The sequence below is a fragment of the Mesoplodon mirus genome (assembly GCF_964341445.2).
Source record: "Mesoplodon mirus genome assembly, chromosome: 7".
Taxonomy (NCBI): domain Eukaryota; kingdom Metazoa; phylum Chordata; class Mammalia; order Artiodactyla; family Ziphiidae; genus Mesoplodon; species Mesoplodon mirus.
Genome location: NC_138983.1, coordinates 57,973,416 through 57,988,473, shown reverse-complemented (window position 1 = coordinate 57,988,473; position 15,058 = coordinate 57,973,416). Strand labels below are relative to the sequence as shown.

Here is a 15,058-nt window from a genome sequence, read left to right as displayed (position 1 = left end):
CTTTAAAGCAGCACCTTTACTGCTCATTACTCTCTAAAATGAATCTTCTGCTGTACAGATGCTTCACCCTAACAAGTTTACTTGCTGCCCTGAAATATGTTTTTTCTGTTTTCCACCCCTGAATATTTTGGACATAACATACCCCTTCTCTGATCACACCCAATTCACACTTAGTTGCAGGCCCTTCCATAAAACCTTCTTATACTTTGAGGCTCAAATACCATTTTACTTCCTGATGTTTCAGCCAGAGATTCTCTTCTCTGAGCTCTGATAGTCCTTGTTATCTGCACCTCTGACTGGACCCTGTCAAACACTGTCTTGGTCATGTCATCAATCTTTATTGTTATTAATTATGATTCTTGCTGATACCTTATATGTGCATGATACCTTGTATTTTCTCAAATATTTCATAAGTACTTCAATTTGATCTTTATAATAAGCCTATGGTATAAAAAGTATTATTCTCTACAGATGAGAAAATCAAGGCTTGGAGAGCTAAAGAGAACTGCCCAAGGTCACACAGTTAGGTGATAGCCAAGCCATTCCTTGGACTCTGAGATAATGTTTGGTTCTTTGCAGATAACAGCTTGCTACCACTGAAAAGCATTTGGAAGGCTGTGACAGAGACTCTGAATGAAGTTTTATAGGAGTATGATGAGGACAAAGATGATGATATAAAAATAGAAATTTACATTAATGGAATTCCTTCTATGTTCTAGGTTTTAGGCTAGGGATAAATATACTATCCCTAACTCTCCCAATAACCTTTATTTTACAAATAAGGAGATGCAGCCTCTGAGAGGTACAGAAAATTGTTCCAGGTGTCATAGCTACTAAGTGTTCTGTACACCCATAATACCATGGCTTAAGCACACAGACGCTCTAGGAATGAAACTTAAAGTGGCAAAAAAAAAAAGGTCTCTTCCAGGGAGGAGAAGGTCCAGATGAGTTTTTTTAAAGCAGTTCAAGCACAAGTAACCTAGATCGTCTACTCAAGGGTGGGAGCCTGTTAGAAATGCAGAAATGAAAAATATCAGGTCCCACCCCAGATATACTGAATCAGGATCTTGGGAGTTGGGGTGTGGCAGGAATCTGTGTTTTAACAAGCTCTCTAGGTGATTCTTACGTCCTTGGGAGCCTTATTACTCCCATATGAGTTGGTCTCCAAGGGCGCAGATTCTCTCTGCTTTGCCTGGGTAGGTCTGGACATGCAGTGGGTGCTAGGTGTTAACTTATAGTGAACAGATGAGCTAGGGTAAGACTACTCCTTAGCATGTCCTGGGGAGACAGAGAAATTTTATAGAGAGCAGTTCTATTACCACTGGCGGGGACTCCTAGCCATCTCCTGAACTCCAGGGCACTTGTCCACTGGTTTGTGATGTACCAGCTTGCATCATCCTGTCCCCCATCTGAAGACACAGAGATGGGGAAGTCAGCTGGAGCAGGTCAGGACCTGCAGCCCCTGGAGCTGTGGGAAGAGGGCCACCTGGGCTGGTGGGGTTGGCCTTGGCAGGTTCAGCCAGGCAAGCCAGGCCCTCTACCCCCAGAAGGGCCCTGTGCCAACCCAGCTTCTGCACAACTCATCTTTATACAGCCGCCACTTGGAGCTGAGAAGAGAAGCTGATTTATAGCCTGCTCTGGCCACGTTTCTGCCGTGTTTTATTGCTTTAATTGTCTATGTGGGAGGAGCTCAGAGTGCTCACTTGCATTTCTGACAGCCTCAGACACCTAATGTTTATAACAGTTACTTACAAGCAGCCAGCAGCATCCCTGACTGGGTGACTTGTTTACTGTTATGTCTAATCTACTGCCTCCTCCACCTGAGGATTGGGGCCCACCACCCATCAGCCAGCCACAAGTGGAACTCTCCTGGAGTGGGCATGGGTGGGGCTCAAGGCACTGAATGGAATGTGGTCAAGATCAGGGAGTGAGTTGGTAGAGAAGCAGCAGTGATCTCTTAAGCTCCCCTCCATGTGTCTCCTCTAAGTGCCTTGCTCAAGCTGTGCTCCCTGCTAAGAAAATCTTTTCTTTTTTTCCCCCTCCTCTTCACTCTCCAAAGCCCAGCTCAAATCCTACTTCTTCTAAGTACATTACTTGCTCTGACGATGAGCCTAAAGTTTCTAGAACCTTAGAAATCACATGGCTGACAGGAACCTTGGAGGCTATATAATCTAATGACCCTTTACAAAATCCCTGATGGGCGGACAGCCAACCTCTGTCAGTGCCCCTTGAGTGGTGAGTTGCTCAGTACCTCCAAGGCAGGTTTCCTGCCTTACACTGATCCAAGACCCAACTCTGTACAGAAATTCTTCATCACATGCTACTGTGCTTTACATGTATTTATTTCTAGTCATCCAAACAACCCTTTAAGATGGGTATTGTTATCCCTATGTTACAGATGAGAAAACCTAAATTCAAGGACCTTAAGCCACTTGCTTAAGATCACACAGCTGGTGACAGAGCTTAGAGGACCCATTACTTCCTGGCACTGAAGACTGACCTTTCTCCAGGATACTGCTGTGCCTCTGAAGATGCCATTCTGAGAACTGGAGAGAATGGACAGAACAGTTAGGCCAATAAGGCCAAGCATCCCTACATCACCTGCACCAGCAGACCTGCTCTCTACCCAGAAACACCAACCTCGACAAGAGGTGAAGATACTGTAATGTGCCAGTTGAGCAGGCTTCTTGCTAGAGCAATGCCAAATGTCAAACAGAAGGGTTTCACTAGGAATGGGGCAACCGATAGCCAAGTCTCAGCAAAGAGGTTTCTTTCCTCTCTAGGCTGTGCCCATTCTGAGCAGGCAGAACGGATATAGAGCCTCTCTGAGAGAAACTTCTCTGATACCTTTTGGTCTCCTTGCCTGGATCCTCTTTCCTCCCCACACCTTAAATGCTTCCTGAGTGAAGGACTTGTCCTCCTATCCCTTCCCTTTAACTCTTTTCCTTAGGCAGTTTCAGTCACATTCATTGTTTTAACTACAAAGCAAATGCTACCAGACTTCTTTGAACTACAGACCCACTCATCTAACAGTTCACCCAAAGCAGAACCCGAGGTGACAGATGGGCGCCTCCTTTTCCATCAATTCCCACATTCCACTGAATACTCCACCTCCTCCTAATATTTTTCTAATACCTATTCTCTCCATTCCCAAAGATTTCTTTTAGAAATCCCCAGAAACAAGAAATGCATTTTGAGGGAGAGGAGCATGACTTCTCATCCAATTCTCAAAGGGATCCATCATCCCCCAAACATCAAAAATCATTGCTAATCTCTCTTCTCCAATTCATCCCCACCCCATCAGAATGGTCTGTCTAAAATGCTAATGTAAACTGAGCATTCTCCTACTTAAAACCCTTTGATGGCCTTCAGAAAACACTATGAGCTCCTTAGAATTGCCTTTCAGGGTCCTTCCCACATAGAACCCTGCCTCCCTCTCTGGTCTTACTTCTTGCTGTTCTCAGTACTGTGGCAGATGATTCCAGTGGCTGTCACCTATCCCATATCTCTGCATGTGTTATCCCTTCTACCTGGAAAGTCCACCCCTCTTAGTCTGCCTGGCAGTCTCTGACTCATCCTTAAGACCCAGTTCAAAGTCACTTACCCTGTGACACTTCCCAGATATCAGTCTGCCTTCAGGTAGAGGGCATCACTGCCTATACCAGTGCTACCTATATCCTTTGTACATCTATCAACCTTTGCATTTATCATTCTGCACTGTGGTGCCTGTTCATAGGTCTGTCTTCTTACTTGACTGGGAGCAGATCATATATATTGAGGGGCTAGATCATATATATCCATTTTTATTTATTTATTCCCAGCATGTGGCAGAGTGCCTGACACTCAGGAAGTGCATGCTCAATTATAAATAAACAAAACTAATAAGCAATTACAACCGTAGAGTACTTTACAATTCACACATCACATACTTTATCTCTTCATTTTTACATAATACTGATAAGGTAGACAAGGGATATATTATGGGGGTTTAGGGAGGTCTTGACAAAGACACAAACTACAACTCACTCTTCCCTTCAGTACTGAGCACAGGCTGAGCTCCACAGAAATATCTATTAGAAATTTAGTGAACTTGATGGACTTTGTCACTGACTTTATGCTTTGCTTGTGTTTTGAAGAACCTTGCTGAGCTTGTGACTTTCCTGTGAATTTGCCTAGACACACTCTGGACAAGGCGCTTGTACCTCGTCTTCTACTTAACCTCCTCACACATTCCAGGTCAGGTAGCTTCCCATGAAACAGTCAGTCCAATCCAAAGAAAAAAAAGAACCACAGGATTCTTTTGTTTCTGTCTACTTCATCAGTGAGAATGACCCCGAGCTGGGTACAGTGACTTGCATACAGTGGGCAATCAATAAATACTGGTTGAATGGATAAATGAATGAAGTATCTTTAAATGGAAAAAGGAAAGAAAAATATGTTTAAGAAGGAGTTAAAGGCTTAGACTGGTAAGGAGAGGAGAACCCTGAGATGATTTTAAAGAATTGTCACTCTCCAGGCCCGAAGTCAGAAAGCAGAGCGCATGAAGTCAGAGAGCAGAGTACATCCACACTGATACACCAGGGAAAATCAGATGAGCTGCCAGAAAACTGTGGCCAGCAAAGGTAGTCTGAAATTCAAAAAAGAGAAAAAGCTACAGAGAGAGTTAGATCTCACAAGCCACAGAGCAGTGAGCTTATCAATGATTGTTGATAAAATTTATTATTTCAATCTAAAATTTATTTTTAATGGTTCTGAAACACTTAGGTGATTACTGGGTACCAGTATGGGTTCGCTAAGGATAAGACAAAACCATGCCAGAATAACATAATATCCTTTTGGGAAAGGATTACTGAGCAACAAATTAAGACAAATGTTAAACATGTTTTTATTTCAGCAATAAATCAGAGAAAATCTCTTAAAATTTTGTGGACAGGATGAAGAAATGGAGGCTAGAAAAGAATGAAGTTTGGTGGCTCTACAACTGTGACTGTTGAGTAATGCTTCTAAATTGTCCTGATCATGAGCTCCAGGGCTCTGTACTTAATAGAGTCCTGTAAACATTTTAATCAAAGACTAGCACATGAAGTACATGATGGCAGGGATCTTGTCTGTCTAACTCACCAGTACCTAGATCAGTGCCTGCTAGATAGGAGTGTGATCAATAAAATCTTGTAAAATTATTGCTGAATAAGTAAATGAATCCACAGAAAGCCTATTTGCTAACTTTGCAGATCATATAAAATAAGAAGAGATAGTTAATATTTTTATCTTTATTTCATGAGAGATATGCTAGCCTATTCCAATATTTTTGTTGTCTACCTACCTAGCTACCTAGCATATAGGCTGGCTAGCAAAAGTTAAAAAAAATTCAGAGGAGGCTGACGAAAACAGGCAAAGAAATGGAAAGGAAGCAAGGAAGGGAGGGAAGGAGGGAGGAAGGGAGGGAGGGAGGGAGGGAAGAAGGAAGGAAAGAAAGAAAAAAGGAAATATCTAAAACATGGTTGGCAAACTACAGCCTATGGGCCAAATCCAGCCTGCTGCCAATATTTGTAAATAAAGTTTTACTGGAACACATCCATACACTCTCATTTGTGTATCGTGTTCTACGCTACAGTGGCCAAGCTGAGTAGTCACAGCTAAGACCAACTGGCCCACAAACTTAAGATGTTTACTATCTGGCACTTTCCAGAAAAACTTTGTTGACCACTGATCTAGAATGTTGAATATGAGCATCAACCTGGAAAGCTGAACTATTGGAACACAAAGGTACAAAACGTGAAAGGCATGGGTGGGGACTGGTGTGACAGCAGAGGCTGGATTAGACGGCTGCACAGTTCTGAGATTCTGTGAAATCAAAAATGCTTACTGGGGCTTCCCTGGTGGCGCAGTGGTTGAGAGTCTGCCTGCCAATGCAGGGGACGCGGGTTTGTACCCCGGTCCGGGAGGATCCCACGTGCTGCGGAGCGGCTGGGCCAGTGGGCCGTGGCCGCTGAGCCTGCGCTCCGCAAAGGGAGAGGCCGCAGTGGTGACAGGCCCGTGTACCACAAAAAAAAAAAAAAAAAAAAAGCTTACTGGACCCTGTTGGGATCCCACGAACAGATAAGAAGGCACTCAAATAATCCCTTCCCTTCTACCTGGCCCTGCCCTCTCAGCAAATGCTCCTCCTTGCTTTTTGGTGAGAGCACCTGAATAGAAGACAGAGCTAAGGGTGGCAATGCTATGTCTGAGTGAGGAGAGGACAGCCTATAAGCTGAGTCCCCACACATCAGGCTGCACATATAGGGCAAGTTTGGTACTCATGAAATTCTCCTCTGTTGGAAACAAAGTGAACAAGATTCCCCCAGCTCAGTGGGGAATCCAAGGAGGCATAGGTCAAGGCCTGAACATGGAACTGTCAGCTGATGAGGAAAGAAAAGACTTATGAGCAGATCAGAGTTCAAATAACCACATAAAGGGCCAAGATTTAGAGAACATTCAAAAGAGCAGCTGAGGGCAGGTTGCAGCAAAGGTTCCATGGGGGATCTAGTCACAGCAAGCGAGCTTGATACAAGGAGCAGGTTCAGAGAGGTGGAGAGGCAGGGGGAGGGCAACTTCACACTGCAACTGGGTAGCAATGCTCTGATGCTCTTGACATTTCTCTCACGCTGCTGATTTGAGAAACCTTGCTGGGGCAGCAGTGACACCTCTGCCCTAGGCTACCACACCCATGTCAGTCTGGTAGCCTTGCTGACAGCTCTGGGGGCTGAGCACACTGCTTCCCTCTGCTGAACCTTCCCTCAGGTCAATGTTCTGACCCTTAGGCAATCAGCAAGGCTGTCTGTCCTCCTGGCATTACTGCCAACCCTAAAGTAGCTACTGCTCATCTGCCCTGCTGCTGGAAAGTGAGGGGAATCTCAGCCTCTGTGAGTGATCCAGGATAATGGGCAGGCAGCAGAGTCAATATGGACAAGCAAAGCCCAAACGTAAAGTATTCATCTCTGTCTGCAGTCAAAGCAACCTACCCTCTTCTCAACCCCACTTTCGAAAAACTCACCAGAGGCAATAAGGGACTAACTTGCCCAGGTACCCTTCAACGGACACGTGACCAAGCCCTGGTAGGTGCACACCGCCTCCTTCCTCTGAGAAGTCCAAGCAACCACGCACACAACACCCCAGGGAGGCACTGATGACCACCCCATTTTACAAGCACAGACAAGGCTCACTCTTTGTCCTGGGTCATTCAGTAAGTTGAGGGGCCAGTCCAGAGAGAGGATTGTATTTCACATAGAAGAGGGGAAAAAAACAGTTGAGGGACTTCTGAGGCTGAGGAAACCAGTGAGGCTGCTTTCTAGTTCGGGGGCAGGGCTGGGACAGGGTAAGTCTGCAGAAAGTAGAGGAAGAATAAATCCACATTCCACACAGTTGCCTTAATTATTTTATGGAAACCTGCTCCACTGTCCACTCATCTGAGACTCCACAGATTGAGGCACTTTTGGGAGAACACCAGTTAAAAGGTTCTTCTACCCCTCCCCCCACCCAGTTATGAAATTGGGCCTCTATTTTATTCCCCAAGACTTGAAGTGACATAAATTATAGAGCCAGAGGGGACTGTGAAGGGCATCTGTTCCAAGCCTTTTGTGCTCTCCATGAGTTCCCAGAGGAGGAGGTACTTGCAGGCTCTCAACCTGAGTTGCTGGTAGAGCTGGCACAGAGCACGGCTGCCTGGAAGCCACAGGGAGGAGAGATCTCAGAACAGCAGGGTAGCCCACACTTACCTTCTAAAGAATGGATTCCCTGCTCCTTGGCAGTCTTGTAAACACTGCTGAAATCATCCCCGAGGTTTGGGTCAGCACCAGCTGCAAGCAGGACCTGCACCACACTGGAAGAAATCAAAAAGACACCAAGTGTCAAAAATAGGAAAGGCCCAGGAAGTAGACACTCAGATTCTGAGGCATGTTTGGGGACTGGATCTGCCTCTGCTCATGTGAGTGGTACAGTGGAGAGAACATGAACTTTACGAGCATCAAAGACAAGGGTAGGAAAGTTGGCTCTGAAACTTTACTGGCTGAGAGGCTCTGGACACGTTATCTAACGCCTCTCTAAGGCTCAGTGTCCACGACTATAAAATACGAAGTGTTTATTCATCAATTACTTATCAAATGCTTACTATGTTCTAGTCACTGTTCTAGGTGCTAGTGTCCATGCCCTCAAGGAGCTTACAGTCTCTTCTGGGAAGGACAACAATTTAGCATAAAATTACAGCGAAGTGTGATAAAGGCTACGATGGGAGAAGTACCATGTATGGTGGGAAACCAAGGGAGGGGATCAAGAAAGGCCTCCCAGAGGACATAGTATTTAAGGTATTAAAGACTTGGAAGGCTGAGAAGCCAGAGCTGGGTTGGTGAAGTGGGAGGACCCAATGCATTTACAAATCTTGGAGGCAAAAGAGCACGAAGCTTCACCTGAAGAAAGCAGAATTGGGGATTTCCCTGTGGTTAAGAATCCGCCTGCCGATGCAGGTTCCATCCCTGGTCCAGGAAGATCCCACATTCCACGGAGCAACTAAGCCCGTGCGCCAAAACTACTGAGCCTGAGCTCTAGAGCCCGTGAGCCACAACTACTGAGCCTGCACGCCTAGAGCCTGTGCTCTGCAACAAGAGAAGCCACTGCAATAAGAAGCCTGTGCACTGCAATAAAGAGTAGCCCCCATGGACTTCCCTGGTGGCACAGTGGATAGGAGTCCGCCTGCCAATGCAGGGGGCGTGGGTTCATGCCCTGGTCCTGGAGGATCCCACATGCCACGGAGTGGCTGGGCCTGTGAGCCGTGGCTGCTGAGCCTGCGCGTTTGGAGCCTGTGCTCCACGACGGAAGAGGCCGCAGCGGTGAGAAGCCTGCGTACCGCGCAAAAAAAAAAAAAAAAAAGAATAGTCCCCTGCTCGCCACAACTAGAGAAAGCCCACATGCAGCAACGAAGACCCAACGCAGCCAAAAATAAATAAATAAATAAATAAATAAAAAAGAAGGTAGAATTGGAGTAGAGGGTGTAAGGGGAAGAAAAGTGGGGAATGAGACAAGTCACTGAAGGGATTAAAAGGGAAGTGACGTGGCAACACATGCTTTTCCTCCCCACTTCAAGATATATACATTTAAAAAATGCAAATCATATAGAAATATTAAATTGAAAAATGAAAGTCTTCCCTTATAGCCATCTCCTTAATCTAAATTCTAAGAGTAACCACTATTTATAGTTTGGTGTGTTTCCTTCCAAATCTTTGCTATTAGAAGAATCACTCCCATAGCTGTGTGAGAATGGACTGGAGGGAGTAGGACAAGAGGCAGGAGCCTCCACAGTGAGGTTAAATTAGGTGAATTTATATAGCACCAAGTACAGTGCCTGACCTAGGAATGCTCCATATATGTAAGCTTCCCTTCTATCATGTAATGTTCCTGCTAATACTTTCCTTTTTTTCCCTAATAAAAAAAGGTTCGTGTTCACTATAAAAAAAACTCAGAAGATATAGCTAATCAAAAAGAAAAAAAAGTTTTAGAATATATAATATCTTTCCAGTTTTTTCAATGTATGCACATTTTTATTTACCAAAAATTGGATCATATATAAACTCTCCCTAAACACACACATACCTCACCCCTTCCATGTCTTAAATATCTATCACATTGTTTTTAATGACTGCACAGTATTCTACTAAAAGGCTAGTCTATATTTAGCTAATCCCCAATGGTAAAACAATTAGATTATTTTTAATATTTCAATAACAATCTCTATTTCCTTTGAATAAATTCCTAAGAGATGAATTTCTAGATCAAAAGTATAAGCATTTTAAAGGCTTTTGATAAATGTTACTAAATTACCTTTCAGAAAGATTGTACCGATTTTTATTTTTACTATCAAAGGAAGAAGGATGAGAGTAACCGCTGTGCCTTCCTTTCACCAAAGCTTTTTCATTATGTGTTAATCTGGACACAGAAAATGGAATCACACTGCTGTTTCAACTTGCATTTCCTTGATTACTAGTGAGGTTGGACTTAAAAAAAAATGTTTAGCAATCAGTTGTGTTTCTTTTTTCATGAGTCACAATTATCAATTTTGTTTTTATTTTCAGGCATAATGTTCTTTGCCTATTTTTCTCTTAGCATGTTCATCTTTTGCTCACTGGCCTTCAAAACTATTAATGCTTTTGAAGGCATAAATGGCAAGCATTTAAAAAAATTACTCTAGGGAATTCGCTGGTGGTCCAGTGGTTAGGACTTGGCACTTTCACCGTCAGGGCCTGGGTTCAATCCCTGGTTGGGGAACTAAGATTCTGCAAGCCTTGTGGCCCAGCCAAAAATAAAAATAAATAAAAATTTAAAAATCACTCTATCATAAATATTAAAAAGCCAACCTACAATTTTAGTTTCTCTCCTTTGTTAGTTTTTCAATATCTGTAGCCAGCAGTATTGTTGGTTTTCCCTGTATCAATTGGTTTGAGTTTCATAACCTTCAACAGGCACAAGACCTGCCCAATTATTTGCTGAATGGATGAATGAATTTCAATAACTCCCATGCACACAAACACACAGTCCTCATTGGTAAGTCAAAGGACCATAATCTATCTCCCACATAGATGAGGTTCTTCTACATCTGATCTAACATGGTCAAGTGAGCCTCCTGTGTCTATTCCCCTTACCTAAAAGGATCTTAAGAATTACCTTTTACAGGTAATTTATCTAGGATATGAATTACGATCCCAAAGAGAAATAAGAAGGGTCTCTAAGCACTTAAAATCCATGTCTAAAACTCAGATATTTAACTCACAGCAGAGTCTGTCAGGTTTTCACTTGGAGACTATTTGCTCGTAGTTTACACATAATTTGGATTAAGACTGGCATTAGTCTTCCTGCTTGCCAGAAGATTAAAAATTAAGAGGGTTCAAAAAGGCTGTTAGAGATGGGCAAACTAACTGCAGGCAGTGAGAAAAATATCTGATAGAGAGGGATGTAGTATGGTACAGAGGTTAAGAATGCTGGCTTTAAAATCGGAGACAATATGAGCATCAACATGAATAAAGACATTAATGGATTATCACCCATTGGGTACACTAAGATTCCAAGAGTCCGTATTGAAAATAAGTGAATAAGCCAATGGGAGAGAAAGGAAAGCTCTTCTTTACTGTAAAATGACAAATAATACACGTAGAACAAATGATGAAATTAGAAAATCATTTTGCAATCATAATTCTCAGGGATATTAGGAGTATGTAGCTCAGACTTCCCTGGTGGCGCAGTGGTTGAGAACCCGCCTGCCGGTGTAGGGGACACGGGTTCGAGCCCTGGTCCAGGAAGATCCCACATGCCACGGAGCAACTGGGCCCATGCACCACAACTACTGAGCCTGTGCTCTGGAGCCTGCAAGCCACAACTACTGAAGTCCGCACACCTGGAGCCTGTGCTCCACAACAAGAGAAGCCACTGCAATAAGAAGACTGTGCGCCACAACGAAGAGTAGCTCCCACTTGCTGCAACTAGAGAAAACCCGTGCACAGCAACGGAGACCCAACACAGCCTGCCCAAATAAATACATACATACATACATACATAAATGCTAATGAGTACTGTGATGCTCCTAAAGAAGGTTATGGTATGCAGCACCCCCAAATTAAAAAAAAAAAAAAAAAAGGAGTATCTAGCTCATATGACTCTGTTAGTGTATGTAATGTGCTTGTACAGTGCCTGACATATAATAAGTGCTCAAAGAACATTAGTCATCATTACTATGTACCTGACCCTGTAGCTGGGCTGTGAGAAAGTCAAGAGAAGTTTGAACTAAGACACAAATTGGGAAGACAGCATGACATTTTATAACAAGTATAGGGAGACCTGGGTTCAAATCAAAGCTCTATCATTTACTGACTGTGATCTTGGACAAGTTACTTTACCTCTGGGACTCCATTTCCCTACTGGAATAACAGATAATGATGCCTCCCTTGTAGGTTATAAGTATGTAAAACTCCACAGTGCCTGGCACATCAAAGGAGATCCACAAATATGAACTCTCTTCTCTGTGTCCATATAATCTTAGTGATAATAACACAAATCTGAAGTGGGCTCTAGATCTATCTATACCTAATCACCCCCAGGACTCATGTTGGCATAGCCCTGTGTTAAGAAGGCAGCTCTTGGGCTTCCCTGGTGGCGCAGTGGTTGAGAGTCTGCCTGCCGATGCAGGGGACACGGGTTTGTGCCCCGGTCTGGGAAGATCCCACATGCCGCGGAGCAGCTGGGCCCGTGAGCCATGGCCGCTGAGCCTGCGCGTCCGGAGCCTGTGCTCCGCAATGGGAGAGGCCACAACAGTGAGAGGCCCACGTACCGCAAAAAAAAAAAAAAAAAAAAAAAAAGAAAAAGAAGGCAGCTCTTCTAGTCATGTACCACAATGTTCATTGCACCACTATTTACAATAGCCAGGATGTGGAAGCAACCAAAAAGTCCATCGACAGATGAATGGATAAAGAAGACGTGGCACATATATACAATGGAATATTACTCAGCCATAAAAGGAAATGAAATTGAGTTATTTGTAGTGAGGTGGATGGACCTAGAGTCTGTCATACAGAGTGAAGTAAGTCAGAAAGAGAAAAACAAATACCGTATGCTAACACATATATATGGAATCTAAAAAAAAAAAAAAAAGGTTCTGAAGAACCTAGGGGCAGGACAGGAATAAAGACACAGACATAGAGAATGGACTTGAGGACACAGGGAGGGGGAAGGGTAAGCTGTGACAAAGTGAGAGAGTGGCATGGACATATATACACTACCAAATATAAAACAGATAACTAGTGGGAAGCAGCCGCATAGCACAGCACAGGGAGATCAGCTCGGTGCTTTGTGACCACCTAGAGGGGTGGGAGGGAGACGCAAGAGGGAGGGGATATGGGGATATATGTATACGTAAGGCTGATTCACTTTGTGATACAGCAGAAACTAACACAACAATGTAAAGCAATTATACTCCAATAAAGATGTTAAAAAAAAAAGGCAGCTCTTCTATATTCTGCACAAGTTGGCTTGTTTTAAAATCTAAGTGAGAAGGGTTTGTCGATCTAAACTCAAAGGGACATAATTTGGTTAATCCTCAGCTGCTGTGTCCAATCACCATTCAATCACACCCCCTCCCATGGCAAGCTGTCCCTCCAGGCAGCTAGTGTCACTAACTGTGCTACCTGGGCCTCTCCAGGTTCCTGAGTATTGATTCCATCTGTCCAATTTGCAGGCTGCAAGACGTGTCCAAGCAACCAAGTATGCTGCCCTTCGCCCCAAAGGGCAGACAGTGGTCTGGCAGGATGGGGAGAGGAAAGTGACTAGGCTAAGCCCTGGGGCTGCTAACCCAATCAAAAGGAATGGGCAATTCACTTCACAAACTTGGAGGACAAAGAGGGTGAGCATCCAAGCTAGTGACTCATTCTGCAATTGTGGAGAAGATTCCTTTCACTTTTAATTAACTCAAAAGGCAGCAGCCCCACTGTGGGGTATACCTAGGACTAAAGGAACTGTGGCTGCTCAGTGGCCAAGAGTGGCACCAAACACCTTACCACATAGCTAGTAAGCTTTTTTTGCCCAAGAGCTACCTCATACTTAAAAAGCATCTAACCCAGAGTTCCACAGTGATCAGGCCTTTTGGAGAAGCCAGCCCAGATCAGGCTAAAGGACTACACGACTATGGTTAGCTCTGATGATGAAAAGAACTTCGTGGACCAATGGGATGTAGGAGGCCAGAAACAGAGTACGAGGCTAGCCAGGTAAGAGAAAGCTAAGGCAAGGCTGGTGAGAACAGGCTTAGCAGCAGGCCAGGCCCAGGGAGTGTCAAGAAATTCATAGTCAAAACAGAGCCAAGGGCCAGAGACCAGGCAGCAGAGACGTGAGGCAGAGAGTAAAAACCCAGGTCAGATGTCAAGGACTAGAGGCAGAGGGAAACAGCAGACCGCAAAACAAGTAAGCAACCAGAAACCAAGAAACACACTGGTATCAGAGGTCAAGACAAGGCAAAAGAAGCAGACACCAGGGGCAGCAGTGAGGAGACTTCGCAAATGAAGAGATTTCTGCCTCTTTGACATTTTTTGCTGAAGCAGAAACAAATCCCCCAATTCAGAACTGTATCTGGGAGAAGGTGACGTACACAAGATGGTGAGTTGGCCCACCTGGCTGACAAGGGGACTACAGGATCTGACGGCACAAAGGGAGGCAGGTACTGCTATCCGAGGTGATCCACCAAAGGACAACTAGAGCTGCCCCTCTGTTCTGGCGTTGGCATACTGGCTGTCACTTGGGAGGTTTGGGTTTAGGTATCACTATCTTAAACTGGCGTAGCTGATGCTAAATGGGCAGTGAAGTGTATGGGCTAGGCCTTCATGGTCTTAATAGCTGGGTTAAAGGGGACAGAGTACACCATCCCACTCACTTATGTTTTTCTATAACACACTCAAAGGAACCATGCTGACTACTCCAGAGGTTCTCACTGGACAAAGGCTTACAAACATCAGCAATTCTCCCAGCCACCTCAGGACTTGGCCTCTGGTGGTGTATGGAAAGATATGCCTACCAATGTCAGTATCAACCTCAAAGGCGAGAGATAATCTCCAGATACCCTACTTCCAATACTAATCTGGAGAGTCAGAGAATGTCTACAGCCCAGGAGGATGGAGGTTTAGAGTTGGCCTTTAGTGACTTGGCTCTGGTAGCAGTACTTGCCTTCCTGTGTGTCCATCAGAATCTACTCTGGTCTTATCTCTGCCCAAGTGAGATGACTCACCAAAAAGACTGGGCCTTGTGAATACTGAAGGTGAAGGTTGTGAGGGATAGTATCCAGCTGACAGGTTGGCAGAGAAGCAGCAATAGGGCAGAGCTAGCCAGGCCAGGGATGGGGGGCACTGCAGGCCTGGAAATCTGGCTAATCAGAAATGGTCAGGTCTTAAAGATTGGCCTTAGGTAGGGAGCAGAACGCAGGTCCAGAGCCTGAGACCTTGGTAAGAGTTACACATGTGAGTAGGAGTGGTGAGCTCTGAGCCTAGGCTGAGAGCTGTTT

The 15,058-nt window shown here is 44.5% G+C and overlaps 1 protein-coding gene across 1 annotated transcript in view; it reads right to left on the bottom strand.

Annotated features, from left to right (window-relative positions):
* CLPB (ClpB family mitochondrial disaggregase) overlaps nucleotides 1–15,058 on the bottom strand; it is a 148,823-nt gene that overhangs the window by 84,586 nt on the left and 49,179 nt on the right. Inside the window, exon 4 of the mRNA XM_082626742.1 lies at nucleotides 7,755–7,858. Coding sequence (XP_082482868.1) covers nucleotides 7,755–7,858 — 104 coding nt within the window. The remainder of the gene's footprint in view (nucleotides 1–7,754; nucleotides 7,859–15,058) is intronic.